The 11,267-nt window shown below is 67.7% G+C and overlaps 1 protein-coding gene across 1 annotated transcript; it reads right to left on the reverse strand.

The window, feature by feature from the left end:
- Positions 1-7,215: 7,215 nt before the first annotated feature.
- Positions 7,216-11,021, reverse strand: EFNA4 (ephrin A4). Its single transcript, XM_061477812.1, has 6 exons — positions 10,704-11,021; positions 8,686-8,978; positions 8,119-8,187; positions 7,963-8,022; positions 7,646-7,894; positions 7,216-7,569 (listed from the first exon to the last, which is right to left on the reverse strand). The coding sequence occupies exons 1-5, from the start codon at positions 10,808-10,810 to the stop codon at positions 7,806-7,808; spliced, it is 618 nt and encodes a 205-aa protein (XP_061333796.1). The 5' UTR covers positions 10,811-11,021; the 3' UTR covers positions 7,216-7,569; positions 7,646-7,805.
- Between the last annotated feature and the right edge of the window lie 246 nt (positions 11,022-11,267).

Consider the following 11,267-nt stretch of genomic DNA (forward strand, 5'->3'; position numbering starts at 1 on the left):
AGCCGCCGCCGCGCCCCCGCGCTCGCGCCCGCAGCCGCCCCGGGCCCGGCTGCACCGGCACCGGGCACCGGGGCCGCCTCCCGCGATCCCGCTGGGGTCAGGTGCCACCGGAATCATACCGGGACCCCAAGGATAGGGGCATGAGGGGCGGCTCCTATTGATATTGAGGTCTCACTGGGACCCCTGCAGGTGCGGGGACCCGGACTGGGTCCCGCCGGGATAAGATGCTGTGGGTCTTAAACAGGACCCCAGGGGTGGAGGCACCAGCACTGGGTCCCACTGACATTGGGTCACCCTGGGTGGGAGCAGTGGGGCTCAGGAACTATTCCCATGGGTCCATGTACCTGGGGGTCAGTGCCCAGAGGGTCTTTGCGGTGCTACTGCCAGCACCATGAGGGTCACACGTGTCCGGAAAAGGGTGGGCACCCATCCGCTCACCACCGGCACAGGGCCACGGTGCCAGAGGGGCAACAGCCACAGTGCCAGGTTCTCCAACTGCCTCATCCTGCCCCAGGAGCCTGCGTGTGCTCAAGCACCCCCCCATGGGGCCTGTTTCCTGGCTCTCTCCCTGCCTTGTTTCCCCCGCAAGGATCAATGGGGCAGAGGTACCCCGGGATACGTGGGGCCAATGGGTGCTCTCGTGATGCTGGTTCCCCCTGGTGCAGGAGGGGATGGAGCTGGATCCTTGGCCAGATCCCTTAGCAACTGCGGCGCGGCACCGCCCGGCGGTCCCATGTGCCAGGTGATCCACGCCCTGGCACACGTGTGCGCACACGAGCAGGCACACGCAGCTCACCGGGGCCTGCCCCACGGGAGCACCGACACCGACCCAACGGGCCCGGCTCCGGCTGGATTTGGCAGCACCAGGAGCTTGCAAATGAAAGCAGGAGGGAGGCACTGAGCCAGGGCTGAGCTGGCTCATGGTCAAACACCACGTCCCGAGTCCCTATGTCCCCAGTGCCTGCCACGGTGGCTCCATGGCCTGGGCAGGTAACTCGCTGTAGCTGCCCAGTGCCATGGTCATGGGGGTTTCTGGCTCCCCAAAGCTGTGGGGGAGCTCGGGACCCCTTGAAGCCCCTTTTTGTGCTCCCTAAACCCCTTTTGGGTGTGCAGATGCTGCCCCTGCTCATGGAGGAACATGAGGATGGTGGTGGCCAGGGTCTTGCTGAAGCCCCCCACTCTTCCTCAGCACCATGGGGACCCAGTGCCAGTGATGCTGTGCCACAGGCCCACAGCCCCATCCCTGCCGGTGGCACCGGGGGCCCAAACCTCTGCCGGAGCCCTGCCGGGAAGGGGGAGGGGGCCGGTGGAAGGGCCCCAAGACCAAAAAAAGCCTCATTAATTATTCATCTGGAGAAGTGAAGAAAACACAACCCATGGAAAACGGCCCTGGGGGGGGGGGGGGGGAATGTGAGGGGCGCTGGGGGGGGTGTGCAGGTACCGGGGCACCAGGGGCTGGTGGTGATGCCGGTCCCTCCCGGTGCACCCACGGGGCCGGGGCATCCCGGGGGGGCTGCGCACCTCTGGAAGGGCCCCGGCAGCACCGCGCTGCCACCATGGAAACGCCATGGCTCGGCAAACCCATGGCAACACACACCTCCACATGGAAACCCCCCCGCTCATGGCAACGCGAGTGCCGCCGCCAGCACCCGCACGCAGCCGCGCTCACCCTGCAGCTCCGGGGCACCCCGGTGTGCGGGGCCATGGCGGGATGCAGCCGGTGCTCTCGCGGGGACACTGGTGACCGGAATCACCCTTTGTGCACACGCGTGTGGGTGCTGGCAGCCCCGGGGCTTGGCAGTACCGAGGGGGCTGGGATGGGTTTGCTGACCACAGCATCCCTGGTGGGGACACTGCAGGCGGGTGGCTTCGCTCCCGGGAGGACAGGAGAGGCCTCAAGGTCTCCAGCAGCGCTTGAGCACGAAGCGGCCCTGGTGCCCCCCGTCTCCATCACCCTGTGCAGGACCAGCAGGTCTCTGCTGCAAAGCAGCGGGGACTCAGGCAGAGCCCCCGTGCACCGGCTGGGGCAGTGGGCACAGGGGACCCGCTCTGCCCGCCCTTGTTAATATTTAACCGCGGCTTCCTGTGACAGCATGTCGCAACCGCAGAGCAGAGCCGGCATTCAATAAATCATCGCGCCCGGCTGGGAGCCGGGGGGGGGGGGGGGGGCAGCGCCCAGCGGAGCGAGAGGGGGAGTCCATAAATAATTCATTAAATAAATAAACATGGCGAGAGGAGGAGGCAGGAGCGGAGGCGAGAGCGCGGCCAAGGAGGGCATCAAATATTCACCAGCCGCACCTCCACGGCCCCAAACGCGCTGAGCTCAGGGCTCCCTACCTGTGCCAGCACATGACCGGCTGGACACGGCAAGAACATGACAATGGCACGCGGGGCCGAGCCGCAGGGACACGGCACACGGGGCAGGGAGCAGCACCAGAGCATCCGCATGGTGCCCCCGGCTCCTGCCAGCTCCTCCTGGCAGCGCTTAGTGCCCACGGGCAGCCCCGTGCTGTGCACATGGACGGGCTTGCAGTCGCCCTGCTCCTCGCTGCCCCTTCCCTTTCCTATCCCCGTTTATAGTTGAATGAAAGCCTCATGGATGGTAATGCCATGTCAGCGTCTCAGTGTTGAGCTCTGGGTGCGGTACCCCCCGCGCTGAGCCCCCTGCACCCAGACAGAGCCCAAACCTCCTAGGTCCGCCCTTGGTGTGATGGCAGCGAGATCCAGGGTGAGGATGCGGCACGGGGGGTGAGGATGGGTGGCAGCGCTTCCAGCCAGCTCCCGATTGAACCGTGGGTCCAGCTTCATGCTGGGGGTGGAGGTGGGCATGGGACTGAGCCGTTAATTAGCACTGCAGAGCTGATTGAGGTGGAGCAGAGGAGGGTTCCTGGCCAGCTCGGAGCAGGGTGGTGGCGCTGGCACAGAGGAAATCAGCTTCCTCGCAGGGCTGGTTCATGGCACTGGGGCTGCTCCCGCTGACCGGCGGGGAGGAAGCCGCAGGCTCCCTGCCCTGGGTGCGCAGTGCCTGGGGCCCGGAAGCCTGGCTCGGCCGTGCCACATCCCTGGGCACGCAGCGGTGCCGGGTGGGAAGTGCCAGCATCCAGCTCCTCGTGGTTCCCACGCCGTCCTGGCATGTGGCCGTGCCACAAGCGGGTAACCCAGAGGCACCAGCAGCACCGCACTGAGCTCACCTCCTGCCAGCCCATGTCACGGTGGGTGCCCCACCGTGTGCCAGGGTCCCGGTTGCCCCCTTTGCCGCATCCCGTGCTGGCGGCGGGGGCTACCTGGCAGGCAGCGCCTGAGTCAGCAGCCAGCACCGGGTGACTCAGCCGGTTCCTCTCCACCCGCGTGGAAAACCTCCCTCCCGGCCTCAAGATCACTCCAATATGAGCCACCAGTGGCAGCCCCGGCCTCGCTACCCCTGCTCAGCACCTCCTGCTCTGGCACGGCTGTGGCAAGGATGGGTGCGAGGGCTGTGACAGAACAGAGCTGTTTGGTGCGGGCAGGGTGAGCACTGCAGCACGGCTCCACGGGGAAGGGACAAGGACACGGAGCTGGGGCTGCAGCTGCCAGGACCAGCACTTGCCTCCCCACTGGCCACCTGTGTCCCCTGCACTGGCCCAGCACCCATCAGACCCAAGCAGGCAGAGGTGGGCAGGGTGGTGGTGGAGAAGCCAACCATGGGACTGATGGCCTGGGTGGCTGTGTCATGGGGAGCCATAAACACCCTGCACTGAGCCACAGGAGCACCCGAGCGCACAGTGGAATTGGGACACTGAACATCTCAGCCCCCAAGAGACCTGCCCTTACCCAGTCAGAGCCAGCACTGGTTCTGATAGAGGGTGATGGTGCTGGAGCCTGCACCAGCCCCACTCCAGCCCTGCTGGCACATCCCTGCAGCCGCCTGCTGCCGGTGCCTAAGTGACGTTAATCCGATTGAGGGGTGACAGGCAGCATCAATATCCTGCTCCTGCCATCCATAGATCACACCACAATCAGCATCTGTGGCCGCCGGGACCGGGAGCACTGGTGGAGGTGGAAGGGGGTGACATGGGGGGGTGCCAGGCTGGGGACAGTGGTGTGGATCCATGCTGTGACCTGCCCTGGGTTGTCCCTGTGCTCCTGCAGACAATGGCCTTGAACACTGCCAGGGATGGGGCAGCCACAGCTTCTCTGGGCACCCTGTGCCAGTGTGTCAGCACCCTCACGGCAAAGAACTTGTGCCCTATCTGCAAGTTGAACTTCCCCATTTAAACCCTTGGATCCAGAGGGGGTCTCAGCACCAGGACCCCAGGACATGGCAGAGCCACCCTCAGGGCTGTGGGCCCTTAGTATGCAGCAAGTGCAGCTCAGTTGTGCTGTTGCTGAAAGGGCAGCTCCTGCCCATCCCACCCCTGGCACAGCAGGATTATTGTCCATCAGGATTAAGCAGTCTGAGGAGGTGCTGGTGGGGGGACACAGCCCTGCTGAGCTGCTGCTGGCACCCTGGCACGTGCAGGGGCACAGGGAGATGGGTGCAGGCAGGGATGGGTGGAAAACCCATAATGGGATGGAGCTGTGTCGATGGATGGAAAACCCATCATGGGATGGAGCCGTGTTGATGGACGGACACCCCAGCATGGGATGGAGCCGTGTCGATGGACGGACACCCCAGCATGGGATGGAGCCGTGTCGATGGATGGACACCCCAGCATGGGATGGAGCCGTCTCAGGCAGTGTCTGCCTGTGCCCATTGCCCCAGGTGTGCAAACCCAGCGTGGGGCTGGCAGCTCCCATGGGGCTGATGGAGGTGACCGGTGGTGCTGCTGCTCTGGCCGAGCACGGGGGACACGGGTGGGACACAACGGTCCTTGTCCGGTGCAGCCGGCGCGGCCGGCGCACGCTCCCTCATTGCCGAGGCAGGGCTTGGTGCATGCTCTGGTTAATGAGCCCGGCTCCCCCCAAAGCCCCTGCGAGCGCTCTGCTCAGTTATAACCTTGACGCAAATCATCAGGCGGCTGCTTGGGGATGAGGCAGCTCCAGCCCTGGGCACCCGGTGCTGAGCACCGGTGCGGTGGTGCAGAGCTGCCTGGGTGTGGCGGCATCACGCAGGGGTCGCATCCCACCACGCTCCGAGGACCTTCACCACCCGGGGAAGGTGCTGGGCTCTGTTGGGACCCCAGGGTGCCGGGGAGCCCGTGGCCGGTGCCTGGTGGCCGGTGCAACGTGCCCAGTTCCCGGCTCAGCCGGTGCCACGCTCCCCGGGGCTCGGCACACGTGTCCCCTTGTCTCGGTGTCCCCTCGGCATGGAGAGCCGCTGGCCCCGTTTCCATGGTGACACGGAGCCATTTCCCATCTCCAGGATGCTCTCGGAGGCTCTCGGTGGGGATGGAAACGACTGCCCTGCACCCATGGGGGACGGGCAAGGACGGGACCCACTGCCCCTTCCAGCCCTCGGGGGGAGTCACCAGGTCCCGTGTCCCACCCTGTGTGTCCTGGGGCTGCCCTTGCGATGGCTGCGGTGCCTGAATCCATCCTCACAGGGCTGGCCATGGCCATGCCTTCATCTCACCTCCCCAGTCCAACACCTCTTTGTCCCTCTCTCCATCCCAGGGCTGCCCATCACCATTCCACATCATTTCTCTGCTCCTGGGGATCAATTTTCCCTTCCCAATTCCCGAGGGTTTAATTCCCCCCCACCCGGGGGGACACGGACCCGATGGCCAAGGGCACCCAGGAACCATCACCCATGGGACCTGTGTGCCCACCCCAGTGTCCCAGCTGGCATATGGGTGGCAATGGGGAGCTGGGAAGGGGGGAATTGGCACTGGGGGGATTGCGAGACAGAAGGGACGGGCTAATGGAGCCTCTTCCTTTAATAGATTCAATTTCTGCCGCGGCTGGCTGCGGGGCGCGGAGCCATCAACTCGATTCAGGGGATGGGGAATCTGATTTGGAGCGCCCGTGCCATCAATTAGCTTTTATTGATGGCATTGCTCATTGGAAGTCGATGGGATTTGAAGCCGGCAGCAGCTCCTGCATACCAAGCAACGCCCGCTCAAGGACAGGGCCCCGGCACCCACCCTGGGGTCCCCACAGGGATCCCTTGCCCTCTCCTAGGAATGCCCCAGGGGGCTGGGAGGGAGACAAGGGCGGCCCCAGCAGTGTGTGGGTCCCGCAGGGCACAGCCCCCCAGCACCTCTGCAGAGGGGTCCAGCAGGGCCCCTCCACCCCAATATTCCTGCAGGGGGGTTCCATAGGGCCCCATCACCCCAGGATCCCTGCATGGGGGATATATCCCAGCATCCCCACCCGGCGTCCCCTCAGGACATGGTTGCCCCCAGCACCCTCCATAGGGGTCCTTTGGGCATGGTCCCCCTCGGCTGGTATCACCCCCAACTGGGGGGGTCCCACAGGGCACAGCCTACCACAGGACCCCCAGGGCATTGCCCCCGCTGCACCCCCCACAGTGGGGCCAGCCCCACAGCCCCCCATGGGTGCGGGTTTGGGGCAGGGCGGGCGGCGCGGCGGGGGAGGGGCGCGGCGCGGTCGATGCTGTTGCTCAGCCTCTTGCCAAGCCGTTCCTCCGGAGAAGCCATAAAACCTGTCTGACGTGCCCGGCCCCACTGCGGCAGCGCCGGCAGCGCCTGCCCGCGCGGGGACGGGGCTGCGGGGCCCCGCATGGGCCCCCCAAGGAGGGCAGTGCAAAGGGGGCTGCAGCCGCGGGGTGGGGGGGACAGGAGCCGGTGTCCCTCCGGTGTCCTCCTGCACGGGGACGAGCTGCTGCTGCCGCTGCATCCCGGAGCCGTGACCCAGGATCGGCTCCCTCCACAGCCTCGGTGCCCCTCGGTGCTGGGTGAAACCCCAAATGCAGCCCCCCCAGTGGGGCACGGCCACGGGCACACGGAGAGATGGACACGGGACAACAGACCCACGGGAAGCATGGGCAGGGCTGAGGGCAGCAACCGGGACCTGGGCACCTCAACCCCAGCACCCCTCGCCCTGGGCTCCGGGTCCCACTGCCTGGGGCTGACTGCAGGCAGCTCGTTTGTAGTTAAAACCGTCCCTGTGACATGAGCCTACGGCTCAGTATCAAATCGCTGCAATTAAACCCCCCCACATTTAAAGGTTGTGGAGAGAGGCTCAGGCACCCCAGAGCGCCGGCTCCAGCATCCCTGAGGGACAGGGGATGCAGGCAGGAGGGACCAGGGGCTGCACAGCCCGAGGGCGCAGCGATCTTGCAAACACTGTATTGCTCGGCTCAGTCACTACCAGGGGTTAAAACCAAACCGAAGGGGCCGGTGACGGCATGGAGGAAGGCGTCTTCCCAGAAGACAGATCGGTGTGTCCTCGCCGGAGGACAAGGCAGCAGAGGGGCCTCCATCCAGCACCCGGAGGAGCTGCTGCTCTGATCCAGGGCCTTGAGGGGTCCCCAGCCCCCCTGCGGTGGAGGGTCCATGGGGGAAGAAGGCACAAGATGAGTCGATGGCCCTGGGGCAGAGCAGGCGGCCACCGAGCCGCACAGAGCCTGGCACCGGGGCAGGGGTCCGGCAGGGCCGATGCGCGGCGATGCCGGTGGGAAGCGAGGTCCTGGGAGGGCAAGAGGCTCTCGTTAGGGGCTGCTGCGGTGCAGCAAGGGGGGGACAAGCTCACGAGCCCCCCTCACCTTCCAGCCCGGAGCTCCTGGCCCCGGCTCGGCTCTGTGGAGGTCCGGCGGGTGAGTCGTACCCTGGGGCTGCCCCACGGGCTTGGGGGGAGAAGGGAGGCGATGGAGGAGGAGTCTGGCAGTGGGCGGTGGGGCAGAGGACCCGCGTCCCTGCCATGGGTCAGATCCAGAGCAGGGCCAGGAGCGGCAGCGCCAGGCACAGGGCACGGGGCTGCAGCGGGGCTGCGATGCTGCGGCCGGGCTCTGCATCTGCAGGGGCAGGAGCACAGGTCAAGGAGAGCCAGACCCCCCGGGCCCCCCGCCTGCCCAGCACTCACCCTCCGGCCCCCCGCGCCCGCGGGGCTGCGAATTGGGAACCTCTGTCACCGGCTCCGGCGCTGAAACAAACCCCAGTGGTGTCAATGGGGCTCCCCGGGGCCCCCGCACCCTGCAGCGGGCACCAGGGGAGGGGGAGCCCCCCGAGCCGGACTCACTGGTGCCTCTGCAGCAGACGGAGACGCGCAGCTTCAGGCAGCGCCCGGCGCTCTCGGGGCTGGGCACGGCTGGGCAGAGCGGACGCATCAGCGGGTCCCCCCCGGTACGGCCCCTCCGGCGGGGACCGGACACCCCCGGCGGCCGGGCCGGCCAGAGCGGGGCTGGGGCTCCCCCTCCCGGCGGACGGCGGGGCCGCCCCCTCTGGCATCTGGACCCCACCTTGGATCCCGATCCCCACCCCCTTGCATCCCAACCCCAGCTTCGGTTGCATCCGGCCCCCCAGTGCAGCTGGATGCTCCCAAGCTCCTCAATCCTGGTTGATCCAGATCATCCCTCTCGCACACCCCGTGTACCCCAAATCCCTGTTACATACAGATGCTGGGGTGCAGCCAGACCCTCTGCCCCATCTGTGCCCCTCAATCTCCCCAACCTCTGCTACATCCAGAGCCCTGGCGCAGCTGGACCCTCCTCTGCCCCCCACCCCACCTGCATCCAGCCCCTCAGAGCACCCCGACCACTCCTGCGCCCCAAACCCCTCCCCAGACCGCGGTGGGACCCCAACTCACAGATGTAGTAGTAGGTCTCCCCCGGCTGGAACTCGAAGCCGAGTGGGAAGGGGGCAAAGCGCTGGATCTTCTCTGAGAAGCGGACGGGCCCAAAGGGCGCCTGGGGCTTGTTGCACTCCCAGCGCTTGAAAGCACCGGGGGTCTCGTAGCAGCCGCGGTAGCCCTCCCGGTCCACCATGAAGAGAGTGAAGGTCTCTGCCCGCCCAGCGGGCACAAACCCCTCGTAGTGCGGGCAGTAGATGTCCAGGTAGTCATTGATGGCCACCTGGATGCTGTAGTCGTCCCGTAGGAACCTGCCAGGCAGGGCGAGCTGGGGAGCGGGCGCTGGGGGTCCCGCCGTGCCCGTGGAGGGACACGGGGCAGGCAGACCGGCAGACCGGCTTTTAGCAACCACTGGGCTCTGCACAGCCAAGCATCAGCTTGGGTCAGCTGCAGGAGCTGGACGTGCTCAGCTGGGGGGGCACACAGCCCCTCGCCACAGGTGCCCGCCTCATTGCGCCGGCACTGATTGATGCTGACATCCCAGTGGGGCTGCCCGGTTTGAGGCCTCCTGCCCTGGTGCCCCGGTGTGGGGCTGGCAGGGGTATGGGGGCTCTGCAGGCAGGGAGGGGGCCCCGTGCGGTGCCTGCGCAGGCGGCAGCGGTGGCAGCATGAGCTCATGCCTGTGCAAACACCGCGTGTGGCCAGGCCGGGATGGAGCACACACGTCTGCAGGCACACACACGCGTGCACGCACACACATGTGCACGCACACACATGTGCACACACACATACACACGCATGTGCACACGCTTGGTCCAGCTCCAGGACAGGAGTGCTTCTCCCCATTCCCAGCCTTTGCCAACCGGCCACATCCCGGGCACGCACTGGCCTCGCTGGCAGCGCCATGGTGGGGATGGGGCTGCCAAGCTGGCACCTGGCTGGCAGGGGGACCCCATCGAACCAAGGAAGGGGCTGGTGGGGGGGGGGTTCCAGCCCCCTCCTTCATCCCAGTGCAGGCCCATGCACCAAACCCAGGCTCCAGGCAGTGGGACCGGTGCATTCATCATAGGGGCACCAGTGCTGCACTGGGGGGGTCCGGTCGCCATCACCCCCTAGGTCAGGGACTCTGGGAGGGCAGCACCGGGCGCAGGCTGCCCGTGACTCAGAGCATCCATCGCCGGGCGACGCGGCCGGGACGGGCCTGGGCAGGGCTGAGGCCCTGGCCCCCGGCAACCCCAGCCCACCCCTCCCCGCGGCACCCATGGGTGGGGGGAACCCGCTCATAATGCAGCATGAGTGCCCCCAGCCCTGCGACAACCCAGTGGGGGAGCGCGGCCCCCGGCTCCCTGCTCCCGAGCTGGGAAATGCCCAAAATGGAGGAGGCAGGAGGAGGGAGGGGGCCGGACCCCAGCCCACCGCGGTGGCTGAGCCGGCGGCAGCACCGGGGATTTGGGGGGGGAGCACAAAGACCGCACCGACACCGGCCCTGGGGACCCGCAGCCCTGGTGGAACCTCCCAGAGCGACCCCAGGCCCAGTGCCCCGGCTCGGTGCCGCCTGAGGGTGCCCAAAGCTCGGTACCACCGAGGGCAAGGTGCTGCACGGCACCGGCCCCATCGGGGACCCGCCCCCCCCCGGCTGTGAAACACCCAGAGCTCGGTGTCACCGGGGCTCAGTGCCACCAGCAGTGCCCCATCGCTCGGTGCCACCGACCAGGTGACTCGGTGCTGCCCGGGGCTCAGCACCACTGGCAGCACTCCCTGCTTGGTGCCATCGGGGATGCCCGGGGGCTCCACACCACCGGCGGCACCCACTGGCCCGGTCACTCCCAGGGGTGCCCCGGGACTAGCTGCCCCACCGGGCGGTAACTCACCGCGCCGGTATCACGCGGGGATTGCCCGGGGTGGGGGGTGGGGGGGCTCGGCGCTACCGGTCGGTGCTCACCGGGGCCCTCCAGCTCCGCCCCTCTCCCCGTTCCCCCGGCGGCGCGGGGCTCGGCGGGGCCCGGGGCGCACAAAGGCGGCGGCGGCGGCGGTACCTGGGGTTGCTGCCGTTCCAATGGACGCTGTGGCGGGGGCTGCGCACCGGCGGCGCCCAGAGCAGCGGCGCCCAGAGCAGGAGCCCGAGCAGCGGCGCGGGGCGCATGGCTCCGCCGGCGGCGGGGGGCGGCGGGGCCGGGGCCGGGCGGGGGGCGGAGGAGGCCCGGCACGGCTGAGCCCGGCCCGCCCCGACAACTTCGGGCCAATCCGCGCCGCGCCGCCGCCCGGCAACTTTCGCCGAGCGCCATTAACCCTTGTGGGGGCGGCACCGGCGGCACCGGGACCCCCGGGCTGACCCGCGCCCATCGGCACCGGGACCCGCAGCCCCGTAACCCCCGCCCCAACACCGCCTGGTACCGGGACCCGCGACCCTGAACCCACCGGGAGCCGAGTCCCCGGTACCCCCATCCCCGGGACTGCGAACGTGGACCGGCTCCGGGGCCCGCCCCCCCATCACGGGCACCGGCAGCTCCAGCGCCCACCGGACACCGGTACCGGCCCGGGCCCTGGGGTGAGCGTGTTTGTGTACGTGTGTGTGCGGGTATGTGCGTTGTGTGTGTGTT

This window comes from Pezoporus flaviventris, unplaced genomic scaffold (assembly GCF_033815535.1).
Source record: "Pezoporus flaviventris isolate CSIRO_AGI_PZ_B2104156 unplaced genomic scaffold, CSIRO_AGI_Pfla_v1 ptg000112l, whole genome shotgun sequence".
Taxonomy (NCBI): Eukaryota; Metazoa; Chordata; class Aves; order Psittaciformes; family Psittacidae; genus Pezoporus; species Pezoporus flaviventris.

Excerpts from the sequence above, each read along its gene's own strand:
- EFNA4 (XM_061477812.1), bottom strand. The coding sequence starts at position 10,810 with ATGCGCCCCGCGCCGCTGCTCGGGCTCCTGCTCTGGGCGCCGCTGCTC. Across the intron at positions 8,188-8,685 it reads GGAGACCTACTACTACATCT|CCGTGCCCAGCCCCGAGAGC; the intron begins GTGAGTTGGGGT and ends CGCTCTGCCCAG. Across the intron at positions 7,895-7,962 it reads CGGGCGCGGGGGGCCGGAGG|ATGCAGAGCCCGGCCGCAGC; the intron begins GTGAGTGCTGGG and ends CTGCCCCTGCAG.